A 16440-nucleotide genomic window follows, 5' to 3' on the forward strand; every position below is an offset into this window, starting at 1 on the left:
TAAGAATCTCACCTACATAAGCCGGTTAGGATTATCTGTCCCTTTTTTGTGAATGTGAATTTTTAAGACCCATCCATTTTGAAGCTATAGGGATGCTTTAAACCTTTAACGACAAGACATTTTTTACGGACTGAAAATCAACAATAAAAATTGAACCGAGAAACATAATCAAAGATAAGTCTTATATCTAACCTTGGAAAGTCCAACAGAGTCTGATTCGGTGTATATTGTGCTACTATGAACGATCGGGACAGAAATAGCCCAAAAATTTAAGTAATTTTTCTGACAATACTAATGAATAATATTTTTCGCTTTAATGAAAAATATTACGTATGAGTATTGTAGTTTTTTTTTGCCAAAAGGGTTTTGCATAAAAATAATTGGAGGTATAAGAAATAAATAAAATCAATTATGAATTTGAGAATTTAAAAATTCGCCATTTTTGAGCTTAAATATTTACTATATAGCAAATAGCTAGAGACTTGCAAAAAATATTCTAGATTCCTTCAACCTTCTACTTTACAATTAAGACATAAGAAAAAGATAACTTTAGGTAGTCAGGAAAAATTATTTTCTTTATGGGACACCGGTGTTCCAATCGTCCTTAAAGGGTTAAGGGAATGCGTTGTATCGTATGTCCTGAACAAATAATGAAAATCTCTAAAATTACCTTTACCAAATAATTTATGTAGTTACTTGTGCGAGTAAAGGACCTCTAATATCATTAGTTACAAGATGAATCTTTAAAGAATTTTTGGCACCATTATTTTAGTCATTTGAGGTTAAATGCCTGATTTTCTCAAGTTTCCTACTTGGAACTTAATTTTAAATATACGTTTTAAATTGGGTAGAGCATCGCGTGTGTTTGTATAAGGAAAAAGCAGGAAGATTCTAAAAAAAAAAGTACAAAGAAAAGCACTGTTATATATTTAATAATTTTATTATAAGTTTGAAAGACGATCTAATTTTTATTAAGAATCGTTCTGCCGTATATTCTTCATGACCAAATATATTGGTCATGTTGATCGCACGCTCATAATATGAGAAGACGGTTTTTCTGTGTCACTGTGGATTGGGGGATTGTTCATCCTGTTAATTGTAAATGTTCACAGAGTGGCACAGAAATGTAGTCAATGAGGAATTCTTTAGCACAGCATTGTTGCGGGTCAGTGGTACAAATGTCTTTTGGGATATTTAAAGAAAAAAAAAATCTTCAAATGTACACAGTCAATGGACATAAATAATAACATGATGTTTGTGGAAATGAATCACCTCCGAACCGGAGTAATATTCCACTTCTTTGGTGTGTTCTTTTCTTTTATATATATTTTTAACACCAGTTCATTTTCACTTCTTCGAAATGTTGCAATTATTCCGGTTAATTTCAATAAATGTCCTCAAACTGTTCTTTTTTCTTGTCGTGCGTGTCGCACAGCATAAGTTTGGTGTCATAATTCACAGGTAGAGAATGAAAATAATATAAAGAGTAAGAAAAAATATATATATAATCATTGAAAAGAGGAGAAAGATATGCTTCTTTTTATGGTTAGATCTCAAATGGCACGTGCAGATTAACAGCATGGGGGCTTTTAAGATTTTGAGGTATAAGAGAAGAAGATTGCAAAAGAGAATCACTAAGAATTAATTTAAGGCAATCTCGATGCACATCTTAGGTGATGCACTTTAAAATCACTGAGCGGAATGACTCGTATTACACCCACCTGTTTTTTTTTCTGTTTCATTCTTCGTGCTTGCATAATTCACAAAGTGCAAAAGGAAATTCATTATCAAGTCCAAAGCAACTATATACAATAATAATAATAGTAAATGAAAAAAAATATATTTATAGAAAAAAAAATAGAAGAACTTGAGAAGGCCCCTTTAAGTAACCGTCTATCGCTTCTTGTTTGACCTTTTTTCTACTACAATAATTTCTCTTTGAGTTGTGCGCCAGAAAGGCATGAAAAGAAAAAAAAACAATATTTTATTTTGTTTTTTTTTCAAGACAACTTGGAAAATCGACTTGATTCTTTGGGGAGAGTCACACTAAAAAAAAATATTCTCAAAGATGTAGATTTTGACCTAAAAACTTGTGCAATTTCGAGAGAGATACTCGGTGTATGACTAAGAAAAGAATCTTGTGAAATCGACAACTTACCGTTTACTTAGTAATTTATTAGACTTCCTCACAACGGCTTTTCTGCAGTTTTCTGTTACATTTTGCCAATGTTGTCGGCAAAGTTTTCTAACTCTATATTGCAGAAAATTCCACAAATTTTTCGTCATCAATTAAGCCACATACTCCCTCAGCTAATCGTCATTAGATGTTCCTAAGCTAAAAGAGTTCACATGAAAGAGAAACATTCGTTTCGTGTGAGGCAAATAAGCGTTTCTCAACTGTGTCATCAATTTATTACGTTACAAGTCGTTATATATGGTTATTTTTATATTTTAATGCGTTTTCCTTTCTTTACACGACTATTGAACTCCACTAGGTCGAATAGTTTTTATCAATGAATTCATTATCTGTAAAACATAAACAGTGCGATCAATACAGCATGTTTTGAATTATTATTATACCTCTTCAGTGTGATTTATGACTTGCGAAGAGAGTTGTGCATAATTACATATACTAAACGCTTATGGGAAAATACCTTATATTTATGTATTGCGAAATTTAGTAATTATTCAGCACGGGAAATGTTAATTGTGTAATTGAAGGGTATGTCTAAAAGATCAAATTACATTTGTGGTTCTGATATTGTTTTTAGTAGAAACAAAAAAATATTCGAATAGCCATTTGCTGGACTTAGTATGTTCTAAATATTCATTTTTTTAAATCTATATTTGTATTTTTTTTTTAAAATGACCTTTAACTCTTTAAGGACGATTGGATCACAGGTGACCCATAAAGAAAATAATTTCTCCTGACTATCCTAAAGTTTTTTTTCTAATGTTTGTACGTAATTGCAAGGGAGAGAGTTGTTAGGAATCTAGGATATTTTTTTTGCATATTTCAAGTAAATATTTAATATCAAAAGTGAGGAATTTTCAAATTACCGCATTGATGAAAGAATTGTATTATTTTTTATATTTCCAAATTTTTAAGGGGCTACGTGGGTCACGCAGACTAAAAAATAGCATATTTTCTTGACATTATCTTTTTAGCAAAAGAAAAATAAATAATTCGAGCTCTTTGGGATATAAATGTAACAACATTTTAATTATATTTTTTTTGAAATTTGCATTACAAAATCTTATAAATCCATTGCCTCTGAATGGGCCTGATTTTTGGAGACGGTATATATTTTTCAAAAAAAAAAAAGGTTTTCACAAATTAGTTCCAATAGCTGAATTTGTAAGATTTTGAAATGAAAATGAACTGAAATAAAGATAAAAATTTATTTTCAACATAAATGATAAAAAAGAAACAAATAAAAAAAAGAAAAAGATAAAAATTTATTATGTTGAAAAAAAAAACCATCAGACATCAGAAATAATATGGTATTTTCCAGTCTTTGTGGCCTATGTAACTGTTTAAGAAAAATCTTCTTCGTATTAGGAAGTACAATAGGTATAGGGGAAAGTACTCTCCCTTCGAACGTTCATGCCTTCGAATAATGTGAATTTTCTTTTAGTTTTCCTAATCAATCAATTAAATCAATTTGCTGATAATTGCGTAATAATTTTGTGTAAATCTCTTATGAAAAACAAAAGAAATTCACATTATTCGAAGGCATGAACATTCGACGGGAGAGCACTTTTCTCTATGTACATATATATATATATATAATATTTTTCATAAGTTTTTCAAAAATGTCTTAAAATTTTGAGCTATTTTTGTGCCTATCGTTCATAGAAGTAAAAAATACAGCGAATTAGACTATTAGATTTTCCCAGGCTAGATTTACGACGTTTTATTGATGTTATTTATTGGCTTCATTTTTGTTGTTGGTTTTCGGCCAGTGAAAAGGGTCACATCCTTAGGGGGAGTTGGACACCTTTGAAATTTTTGTCTTTACTATTTAAGTGGAACTGTGCCATATCATAATGTGATTTAACTTCACAATGTGTTTGTTTAGCAGAATTATATCACAATTAAGCACAATTATATTTAAAAATAGGTGAAAAATCTCAATTTCAAAGGTGCCCCACTTCTCCCTAAAGGGATAACCATTTCTTGTAACGGTTTTTCAAAGTTCAAAGCTCTTAATAATCTTTTTTCTCAGAAGATAAGAAAACTTTTTAATGATTGGAAAGATTTTTGATACCCGATATGATTGAACTGTTCTTAATTAGTTCTAAACTCATAATAAATTGTTAATATTTATTTTTATCGAACTTCTTCGACATTATAAATAATTTTTCACGTATTACACAAATCAGTTCAAATCATTGTGAATTATGAAACAAAAAAGATTGAGTGGACGATGCTCAAACTCGTGCTCAAGATGCGTTTTCTTATATGAATGGGGCCGCTAAACGACTTTGTTAATTTCTAAAGATTTTATGCGAAACCACATTTGGGTTCAAGTATTGTATTTTCAAGTTCAAGCTTTTCGCAAGGTTGAGATGCTCCACTATCTCTTTTATATTTGCAAAATATTTCTTTGTACTGCCAATCGCGCTTGCATACTTTAAATTTTTTGCTTAAAATCTTTAAATTTTCAAACCCTTTTGATGCAAAACAAAAAGTGTTAAAAGTGCTATTAAAAAACTAGTCTAAATTACAACAAAAATTTTTTCTTTTGCATTGTATTTAGCTTGTAAGACTATTTTTTTTTATTAATAAAAAAAACGAAATGAGTTTCTTACCAAAGCAATTAATTTTGATGATCTTTTCTGTATTTAGCAGAAATCTTTCAATAGAAACCAAATGAAACTTTCTGATTCCATGCTTATTAATAATCCAGTGAGGATTCACAGAAATTTTTTTAAAAAGATTATTTGGTTTTTTTTTCAACGCAAAATCCTCTAAATTGCTGCTCACGATTTTGTCAAAGTGAAAAATTTCGATTTTATCGTAATTTATCATACTTTTTCCGCTTTCATTGAGTTTCATTGGCTGTTGAATGGAAAATTGTGCAGTCATAGCCATTGAGTGATTTATTCCCTCATGGGAAACAATAGAAAAAGAAGAAAAAAAGTCCATGATATAATCTTCTCTAAATCTCAAATAATTTTTCTTATAAGCTCAAAATGAAAAGTAGGTAAATATTCTGGTGTGTGCAATCGATGTGTGAGACAAGAGGTTTATACTTGAAATAAAAAAAAAGAAATGAGAGCAGCAATGACGAAGATTGAAAAGATAAATTGATAAAGAACAAGAGATTTTATCCAATTAGCACTTGGGCGCACAACAACAAGTTCATAACGTGTGAGGGGAAAATTGTGTGCATAATCTCATGTGCCGTTTTCTTGCAGATATGGAGCAGAACTAGTCGCTATTGAATCCTATACGGAGAACAATGTTACACAAGCCATTGCCACTGCTGGTGAGCTCAATAGGAGATCATCGGACAAATATTGGCTAGGTCTAGCATCACTGGATGACCTAAGAACGAATACTTTGGAGTCAGCAGCAGGAACATTGGTACGTTCTCCAATTTCTTCTTTTATATTGTCTCCACTAAAGAAATAATCTTCACTGTGGACACATCCACGTGTAGAGAATAGCAATTTTTTTTTTGTTTTTGAAATGTTTAATGTCTTTCTCTTTGGAACGCATGATATAACGTGAAAGTAGTTGAAGAGTTGGATCTTAAAGAGTATTTGTGTGATTGAAAATGTAGACGTGGACAAAAACACCAAAGAGGTTGTCTGAAAGTCTGTCCAAGACTTGTGTTTCTCTTTTTCCACTTGTTAGCTCTTTTTTTTGTTGTTGTTGTCCAAGTCCGCGAGTGGAATGCAAAATTGCAAAATCTAAAAGAAAAATAAAAGAATATTGATAGAAAATTGTGAGGGGATCACGAAAGGTTGGATGGCAGGAAGCAAAAATTGACTATAGGTTGGGTCAATGATCCGCCTTAGGTGTGTTAATTTCACTCTTTGACCTTTAAAATACAAAAAAAAAATAAATGATCTTTACAGGTGTCTCAGTATTCGGGTTTCTGGTCACTTAATCAGCCTGATCCGAGATCGGGAGAATGTGTAGCTGTATCCGTGGCCAATGTCATGCAGTCCTGGGAGTTAAGTACATGTGAGAGTCTCCTTCCGTTCATGTGCCGCGCCCCAGCATGTCCCCAGAATTCCATTCACTGTGCCAACGGTGCGTGCGTCAATCAAGCCTTCAAGTGCGATGGAAATGATGACTGTGGTGATGGATCCGATGAACTTGATTGTCCGGCTTCGTGTCACTTCCACATGCAATCGGGTGGGGATGTGATTGAGTCACCAAACTTTCCCCACAAGTACGGGGCTCTGGCCAAGTGCAAATGGACACTGGAAGGTCCACAGGGTAGCAATATTGTCTTGCAATTCCAGGAATTTGACACAGAAAAAACATTTGACACGGTTCAGGTGCTCGTTGGTGGAAGAACTGAAGATAAGTCCGTGTCTCTGGCTACATTATCGGGAAAATTGGATCTGACAAGTAAGCCCTTTGTCACAGCTTCCAATTTCATGATCGTCAAATTTGTCACGGATGGAAGTGTTGAGAGGAAAGGCTTTAGAGCTACGTGGAAAACTGAACCACAGGTACTTTAATTTTAGTAGATAAATTAAAACAAAAAATGGAACTTAAATTTCGTATAAAAAAAAATTTTAATATAATTTTTAATAACTCAGACCTCATGCAACATTTTACATGATTTTTTTTACTGCTCGAACTCCATGAAAGAGCAATGTATAGGGGAAAGTGCCCATGCTTTGTACACTGAGAAAAAAAAGAGGGTGCAATTATTTTTTTTCCTCATAACTAACACTTTTTAGGAATAAAAATATATCAACATTTTTTAATATTAATTTTTCACCTTTTTAAGGGTAAAATTAACATGAAAAAGTTTAAATTTATCCCCCAATACACATAAAAAGGGTAATATTTACACCAATTTCGGATCAATACTGCAGGGTAAAATTAACATTTCCGGAAGGTTATTTTAATTTTTTTCGGATTTCTCTCACGTAATGATAAATTTTCTCCTATAACTTCTAAACAAATGTTATTCATCACACCCATATTTTAAAAACTAGGGAAAAGTACCCAGTTATTAAAATATATTTCAGAGTCACATTTATTGAGAAACATAGGAAAAAATAGTCATTAAGAAGTTTGGGATCGTACGAAACATGGGCACTTCCTGAATTAATATAGATATTTATCAATAGTCACATGCTCTTAAAAATGTCACAATGAATGGCCCAACAATGAGTAAATATTTCGACATTCACTTAATCTAACGGATATCAAGGGAGAGATATTTGGTTGAAAATGTGTACACCACTTCCAGGCACTTCCACAATTTGTATGGAAGAAGCCCTCGCACTTCCAAAACTTCGCAACACTCTCGAAAATGTGGCAATACTTCCAGCACTTCTTGCACTCCCATGCACTTCTCATGCTCATAATAAAAAAATCAGAAATTTATTTAATCTGATGAACAAACTAATTAGGAAAACTTTTAAAAAATCTCAAAAAGATAATTTTTACACATATTATTAAAAATTTTCTTATATTTTGATTTTCTAGCGACAGATGAAGGGGTCTATGGAGGGGTATCAACATATTTTGAATTTTCCTAAGAGACTAATGAAACTACTTTAGGAAAATAGAGTCTCTAAAAAAATGTAATTTCATTTGTATAATTATTGAAACTGTGCTGAAGAGTCTACAAAGAGTTCAAAAGTACGAATGCAACAACTAATTCAGCACTTTACACGTATCTTCACTTTTTATTAAGCTTGATTCTCTCCCTGATGGTTTAAAATCCTTTAAAATTAAAAGAAACGGTTTTTGATGATTTACTAGTCAATTTTTGCAACAAGCTTGGCTATTTTTTTCTGAATCATTTTCATTATTGCTATATTAGATCAATTTCTCATGACCTGTCGACAATCGATCCAGAAAAGGTTCTTCATCGCAACATAAGGGAAGTGTACCACGGATCGGAATGTTAAGAGATATTGCTCCCATATTTAGCTGAAAATATGAGACCCAAAATATTATATTTGGTACTTTTTCATATGCCAGTTGATACACTAGTGATTCATTTAACTAATTTCCGTGTATTTACACTTTTGTTATTTACGGAAATTACTAAAATATCGGTTTAAATTTAAATGCAAGGATGCAGTGTGTTCCACGGGTTGGAAGAGGCTGAGCCATGGATCGGCAGACGTTTTTGATGGTGATTCTTCTGCTTTCTTAGCATCCAAATTACTTAAATCAATGAAATTCTCACTGGTAAATTGTTCTATCACAACAAAAATATCCAATAATGGCCGTGAAGATGACTGCTGAGCGAGCAGAGCGCAACTTCCCACGAAAACATGTGTACCGATCCGACGAACAAATGGAACAAAACGTACTTGTTCGCAAAAAAATAATTTATTTTCCATTTTTATTGTCGACATAAATAAAAAGGTGGACTGATAGAGAAATTAGAATCACTAAGAATTAATTTTTTAATTAACACAGTTTTATAAATCATTTTAATCAAACATAATTTCTCATATTCTCACAAATTCTCATGTGAAATTTTAAGAAAGTGATGATTTGCGTATTTCTATCTAAAACTCTGATAAAGTGATTTAATAATAGAAGCAATTAATAACAATTTTCTTAGAAACTGGAAGAGAAAATTGGTTCTGTAGATTAAATATGAACCAAGATAATGCATTTAGCTAAAAATCATTGGTAAAATGCAGCGAATAATTTTCAATAATATATTTTATTTTGGGATTCCGATGCGTGGGATAGCCTTTCGATCCGAGGAACACTGACGATCCCTGATACCTTATCAGGAGAAAAGCGGTCACATTTACAAAGTTCCCCTTATCCAAGCTTTTCTAAATAGCGTAATACAATATAATTATTGTTTTCCAACGATATAATTACTGTACAATTATTCTTATATTTACTGTACAACATACGATATAACATACGATATAATTATTGTTTACCCAATTTCTTCAGTTGTTATTAGACCTTTCCAAAATTAGTCTTAAAATATTACAAACGCATCTCTTCGTCCTTAATTTTGGTAAAAGTCCTGAACTGAGTGTTTTCTCGGAAAAATTACAACACAATTAAGCTATAATAAATTTGAGTGTATTTTACACTCCCACTTCCAAAGACTTCCAAGCACTTCATTTTCACCTGTACACCACTCAAAATATCCCAAATATCTCCCCCTTGACGGATATAGATTTATCGGATTTATCAATACTATCGATTCGATAGTTTTGAAAAGTTATCATTCCACTCCAGATTTTGTGAAGTGTTCGAACTCGTGACTCATATGATACACCTCTAAAATACTTTACACAGTAAAAAAGAGATGAAATTGGCTAGTTGAATTCTATTAGTTGAATTGAAGTGGTTGAAATTTCGAATAACAACCATTGAAAAAATTAACTTTCAATTGAAAAGGAATCAATTAAATTGCAGAACTAGTAAAATTCAACCCTCGATAATGGCCCAAATGCAATAAATAGTAGTAATAATTACTATAATAGTAATAAAATGAAGCAACAAAATGGCATAAACTTCATTCAACGTCTGATTGAATATTGCTACGATTATCGCGTGTAATAGAATCAATTCGATTTTCGTAGTAATTTTTCAATCGATTATCGCAGCAAAAAGTTCAATTTTCAACTAATTTCGTTTGAACTCATTCTTCTTCTTTTTATATTTTGTGTAATTTCAGTACAATTGTTGAAGGAAAATTCAACTTACTTTGCTTTTCAACTTCGAAAATTCAACTTGTTTGCTTTTCAACTTTGCTTACTACGATAATCGTTGCAAATTTACTACAATTATCGATGCTCTCCCATTACACGCGATAATCGTAGTAATTATTTTTTACTGTGTAGATTAGCTATCGGTTATGGACTGGTTCCTAACCGATTGAAATTGGTTCAAGCTTGCCAGGAATTTCAAGAGCTTTGCAATGAGTTCAAAACATGATACCATTCATTTAAAAAAGGCACGTTGAAAAATCATTATGAGAAATGATTCACCGATGTTTTCGTATAAGGGGGAAATAGCCTAGTTATTCCTAAAACGTATCCAAAAATGAAAAAAACAATCGCACAACGTATTTTCGAGCGATTCCAATTTTTTGTTGGGAAAGGGAAAGGGGGTAAAATGAGGCGCATGTTAATGATCTAGGATCAACATATGAGGAGGGAGGTCCCTCGAAGATCCTAAATGTCTATCTCTAACCGTCTGGCGTCTAGGCGTAGTAACGGCCGGACAAAAAAAACTCGAGGGATTATTATACTGCTCTCGGTGGAGTTCAAGCAGTAAAATGTTGCGATTAGTCAATTTATTATATGCATTTAGTTTCACATATACATAATTATAGTTATCATAAATTTTCCGAAATTATGCTATAGGTTTGCAGTGGAACTCTCCAGGCTACATCTCAGGGTCAGATTCTCACCAGTCCGGGATATCCTAAAATCTATCCTGGTGGTCTTGAATGTCTTTACATAATTCAGGCACAGCCTGGAAGGATTATTTCCCTAGAAGTCCAAGATTTAGATCTCAATCCAATACAAGATTACGTCTTGGTTAGAGATGGTGATAGTCCAAAGAGTCGCCCAATTGCCAGACTGACTGGAAAGGCTAGAGACAATGTGAATGTTATTATGTCAACAGGAAGCAAACTCTATGTTTATTTCAAGACAAATCTTGGGGATTCTCGGAAAGGTTTCAGTTTGCGCTATACGCAGGGTTGCAAAGCTACAATTTTTGCTCGAAATGGAACTGTTGCATCCCCGGCATTTGGTTTGAGTGACTATCCCAGCAATCAAGAGTGTCTGTTCAAAATTAAGAATCCAACAGGAGGACCATTGTCTTTGCGTTTCAATAACTTTAACGTTCACCAGACAGATTTTGTTCAGGTTTTCGATGGAGCTTCAACGTCGGGGCTAAGATTGCATTCTGGAAATGGATTCACAGGAATTACAAAGCCTAAATTAACTCTGACGGCGTCATCTGGAGAACTTCTTATAAAATTTGTTACTGATGCTTTGCACAATAATCCCGGATGGTCTGCAATCTTCTCGGCTGATTGTCCGGAATTGAAGCCTGGTCATGGAGCTCTGGCATCATCAAGAGACACGGCATTTGGAACAGTGATTTCCTTTACATGTCCTGTGGGTCAGGAATTTGCAACGGGAAAGAATAAGTTGAGTACAACTTGTCAAGAAGGTGGCACTTGGAGCATTGACTATATTCCGAAATGTCAGGAAGTTTACTGTGGTCCTGTACCTCAGATTGACAATGGCTTCTCCATTGGATCTTCGAATGTGACTTATCGAGGTATTGCCATGTACCAGTGCTATGCCGGATTCGCTTTTCCTTCAGCGAGTCCCATTGAGAAGATCTCTTGCTTGGCCGATGGACGATGGGAAAGGCAACCAGCCTGTTTGGCATCTCAGTGTTCGCCTCTGCCTGAAGTTGCAAATGCCAATGTGACTCTCTTGAATGGCGGAGGACGAAGCTATGGTACCATTGTACGATTTGAATGTGCTCCAGGTTACGAGAGAACTGGGGCTCCAGTGCTAATTTGCATGTCCAATGGAACATGGAGCAATGATGTTCCCAAGTGTACAAGAAAACGTTGCTATTCTTATCCAGATGTGAAGAATGGTTTCATTGTTGATATGACCAGACAATATTTCTACGGAGATGAAGCTAGAGTGCAATGTTATAAAGGATACAAGCTCAGTGGCAGCAATATTATCAAATGCGACGAAGGACAAGAATTCAGCAATCTACCAACATGCGACGGTAAGTTCCTTTTCCTTACGCTTCAATATTTTTTTTTCAACAGAATTTACACAAAAGTTTCATTATTATTATTATTTTTATTTTATTTATCATTAGAAGAGTACAATTCATTACAATTATAGTTATAACTCTGTGCAAAATAATTACACTGAGGGAAAAAAGGAGGTGCGATTAACTTTTTTCCTCGTAACTTTAACACTTTTTAGTTGTAAAAAGATATCAACATTTTTTAATGTTAATTTTACGCCTTTTTAAGTGTAAAATTAACATGAAAAAGGGTAACTTTAACCCCTAATACTCCTAAAAAGCATAATATTTCCACTGATTTCGGATCAATTATACAAGGTAAAATTAACATTTCCGGAATGTTATTTTAACTTTTTGGATTTCTCTCAGTCAGTGTAGAAACGTAAATCTTAAATTCATAATTTTAACTCATAATTAAGAAAGGATAAAAAAAATAATAGATAAAAGTGTTTCTTTCTATAAGACGGAAGGTTAACATTATACTATCAAAGAAAATTGAAATAATTAAATCGTTAAATTTGTAACTAGCTCTTACGAAGAGCAAAGCTGCTTTAGCAAAATTTACAACATAATTACCGAACAAGTGTTTCGAATCCATTTTGATGATGCCTATTCTATCTCGGAGTTGGGAATATTCATGGCAAGTGATAAGGATGTGTTGGGCTGAAAATGGTACATTGCAAATGGGATGCATAGAGAGCATCATTATGACAGGTTTGGAGTCCGATGGTGATGATATAGGAAGAACTATTTCACGATTCATAACAGGGAAAATGATTTATGAGTTTTCGAAGATGCTTCTCAATTTGTTCGTCATATCAACGTCCTTTCAGTCTCTGCGTCCATTATGCTTTCTTTAAAACACTTATAATTGTTATTTTCATATCTGTGTAGTATATTACTCATACTCACATTCCTTTTGCTAATCTTCTTAATAAAGGTCTTAACTTATTCCATACCATTAATTTCTTCGCGTACTCAAACTTGCGCAGCACTGAATGAGAGCAGCACATTAAATCATGACTTTTTAATAATTACGATAGAATTTCTACTTTTGGGATTAAATTACTTCTCTATGTCCGAAAAAAGTGGGCACTTAGTAAAATTTAGGGTAACCTTCGGTAATCTAACATTCTTAAGCTTCTATAATACCAAGAAATAGCAAGATTTGCAGACTAATACGCAGTTCTTCGAACCTATTTTTTTCAAGAAGCTGTATAGGTAATATTCCAATTACACTCTTAGAAAAGTTTAGTACTCTTTACTATTGCCAAATGATTGGAAAGAAAATATTTTCTAGACAAAGAGAATATGGTAGCGGCAAATATAAAATACACCTTTCAGAAAAATCCTGTTTAGTGTAAGAACTAAATCATTTATTTATATGTATTTAGTTGTAATAACCATTTAATATGATTTGGAAAAGCATATCCTTAGTTGAAGAAAATAATTTTTACGCCACTATATTTTAACTATACAAAAAATTATGTCAAAAAATGTATTGTAATGAGAACCATATTATGGTACTTTTTCGCAATAGGTCGTGTCGCTTTCGTGCTCAATCGTGTCGTACTTAGCGTCGTGGCACGTTCTCGGATCAACCTTCTTCGCGGTGGTGAAAAATATGGGACGAGCCCAAACTCAAAGTATACCTTTCTCATATCACAATCTTATGATTTTGACAATAACCATTCAAAAGTAGAAAATTTAATATAATTTTGAAAATGAAAAAAAATATTATATTTCGTGTGAAAATAATATTCTTTATTACCGAAACATCACTTTGACTCTATTGCTCAAATATTAAAAGAAATCGTGTTTAATCTAAGTTATCCCTAAGCCCTCTTTAGTTATCACAACCATCCTAAATTATTTTCATAGCCAGACTTACTGGTTTTCCTAACGAGATTTTATGATTCTGAGAACCATAAATTTAGCCATTTAACCATTAAGTCTGGTTTGTGAAAACAATTAACAATGGTTGTAATAACCATAAAAGAGTAATAGATACTGCATCCAATATAGCGCACTCTTTTCAAATAGTCATCAAAACCAGAAAAATTGATGGGCCTATATTAACCATTTTTTATGACTAACATAACCATATCTAGGGTTGTGATATACTATTTTTTTCTAAGAGTGTTTCATCATCTGCTAATTAAAAAAAGCTTAGCTTTATATGAGAAAATGGGTTGAAGTAGCGCTCATGAGATAAACAGGCGTGTGTCATAGGGTGGGATGTCCCGGTAGCATCGGAGTGTGTATGAGGAGTAGTTAATTTTTTAACAAATTGTGGTCACATGATCAGATGAAGATTTTGTTAAAAACTATACTAATGTTTTTAATCTGATATGCATATGGAATAATTTCTCGTACAGGAGGAGGGGACATGAAGGAAAGTTTATATGATCTTTTGGAAATTATGAGGGTCTATGACTTATTTGGGTTCAAGCAGTGCCGGATTTAGGTGGGTTCCCTGAGGAAACGCACCGACCTCCACATTTTAGGGGCCTCCAAAATTAATAAGTCTACCATGGTTATAATAGTCAGAAAATAAAAATTATTAACAAAAAAATTGCAAATTAAATTTCTATTAGCGATTAGAGCATTTATTTTTTACTGACCATTTTTTTATTTTTTACTGCTCATTTTTAATTCTTCACTGATCATTTTTTTTTATTTTTTACTGACCAATTTTTAGTTTTTATTGATCATCTGATCATGTTTTATTTTTTGCTGATCACTTTTTATTTTGTGCTGATCATGTTTCACTTCTTACTGACCGCTTTTAATAAAATACTGCTCTTTTTAATTTTTTACTGCCCTTTTTTAATTTTTGACTGACCATTTTTTTTGTTTTATTTTGTACTGGCCATTTGGAATTTTTTGCTGACTAAATTTGACTGACAAGTTTTAAGTAAACATAAATTTACCTGTAGGATTGAAAAGGGTTATATTGTATAAAATCTTAAAGCTATCGCAGTGTTGGAAAACGTAAAATTTTTGGAGCCCCCACAAATGGGCATTGAGCCTCCACATTTCTAAATGCGGCCCTGGGTTCAAGAGAAGTCCATTAGTAGCCGCCCATTGCTCAATTTTGGATAAGTTTTCATTTATGAATTTGAAAGCTCAATAAGGATTTGTAAAGGATAGCCCTCCACGTATATCTGCAAGTCATCCGCATATAGGTGATACGAACAGCCTTGCAAGACAGACGAAAGGTCGTTTAGAAATAATGAAAACAAGGATGGATACGTGGAGGCCAATTCCCTAGAATCAGATGATGATATTTTATTAGCGTACTTGACCAATTGGGAACGACCGTTGAAGTAAAATTGAATGAAATCGGGTTGAAAGCTATTTTTTATGGTTTATCACGAGATCTGCTTTTGCAGAGTCTTTCATTTTACGATAGGGGAGACTGGGGCAAAAATGGTCAAAACGAAAATTTCAATTCATTCATTCATTCATTTTCAACCGCTTATCCCTATTGGGGTCGCGGGCCCATGACATCCAATCTAGCAGCCCACGCCTGTCGGTCCTCCGCCACTTCAGGAAGATGTTCGGGTTCGATCCCGAGGCGTTCCAAGGCAAGATTCTGAATTTGATTCAGCCACCTTGTCCTAGGTCTGCCTCGAGGCCGAGGTCTCCTCACAATGGCTTGCATAGCTTTTCTGGGGAATCTTTCTTCATTCATGCGTTGAACATGTCCATACCATCGAAGTTGTGATCTCTCAACCCGAAGAAGCAGCTCCTCGATTCTTAGTTCCTCACGAACGGCCACATTCCTCACTCGATCTCTACGAGTGATTCCCTTTACCGCTCGAAGGTACCTCATCTCGGCAGCTTGTACTCGCGATCTTACCCTTTCGGTCATTACCCAAATCTCATGACCATAGGTGAGAATAGGAATGAACACAGCTTTGAAAACCGATAATTTAGCCGATCGACTAAGCTCGACCTTCCTCAACACGCTTCTGCCAAGCTCCCTCATTACTGCAGAAGCCTGACCGATTCGCGACGAGAGTTCTGCCTCCATCCTACCATCACTCGTGAATAACACCCCGAGATACTTGAACTTCTCCACCTGTGTCAATGAGTCTCCACTAACATGTAGAGTGCATTTCACAGATTGTCGGGAAATCACCATTACTTCCGACTTACCCACGTTCACCTTCATACCTGTTTCGGCACAAACATTTACAAATCGGTCAAGTGTGCGCTGAATATTCACTATTTTCTAAAATGAAAGAGACTGAGGCTTGAAATTTTTATTATAGATAGCCTTCATAAAACTTCTTAAAATGACAAAGTTTCAAGGGATTCGAGGAAGGATTATGTAAAATAAAAAATAATGAAATTTTGAGCCCTATTTTTAGAATATTTGGCTTACAGAAAATATCAATACTGATTAGCTCAATTAAAGCACATTTCACGTTAAGATAGAGAAA

General features: G+C 33.6%; 1 protein-coding gene across 1 annotated transcript in view; it reads left to right on the forward strand.

The window, feature by feature from the left end:
* Window positions 1–16440, forward strand: part of LOC129807467 (sushi, von Willebrand factor type A, EGF and pentraxin domain-containing protein 1) — an 80018-nt gene that overhangs the window by 25931 nt on the left and 37647 nt on the right. The window contains exons 5-7 of the mRNA XM_055856758.1: window positions 5425–5593; window positions 6091–6696; window positions 10561–11962. Coding sequence (XP_055712733.1) covers window positions 5425–5593; window positions 6091–6696; window positions 10561–11962 — 2177 coding nt within the window. The remainder of the gene's footprint in view (window positions 1–5424; window positions 5594–6090; window positions 6697–10560; window positions 11963–16440) is intronic.

The sequence above is a fragment of the Phlebotomus papatasi genome, chromosome 3 (assembly GCF_024763615.1).
Source record: "Phlebotomus papatasi isolate M1 chromosome 3, Ppap_2.1, whole genome shotgun sequence".
Lineage (NCBI taxonomy): Eukaryota > Metazoa > Arthropoda > Insecta > Diptera > Psychodidae > Phlebotomus > Phlebotomus papatasi.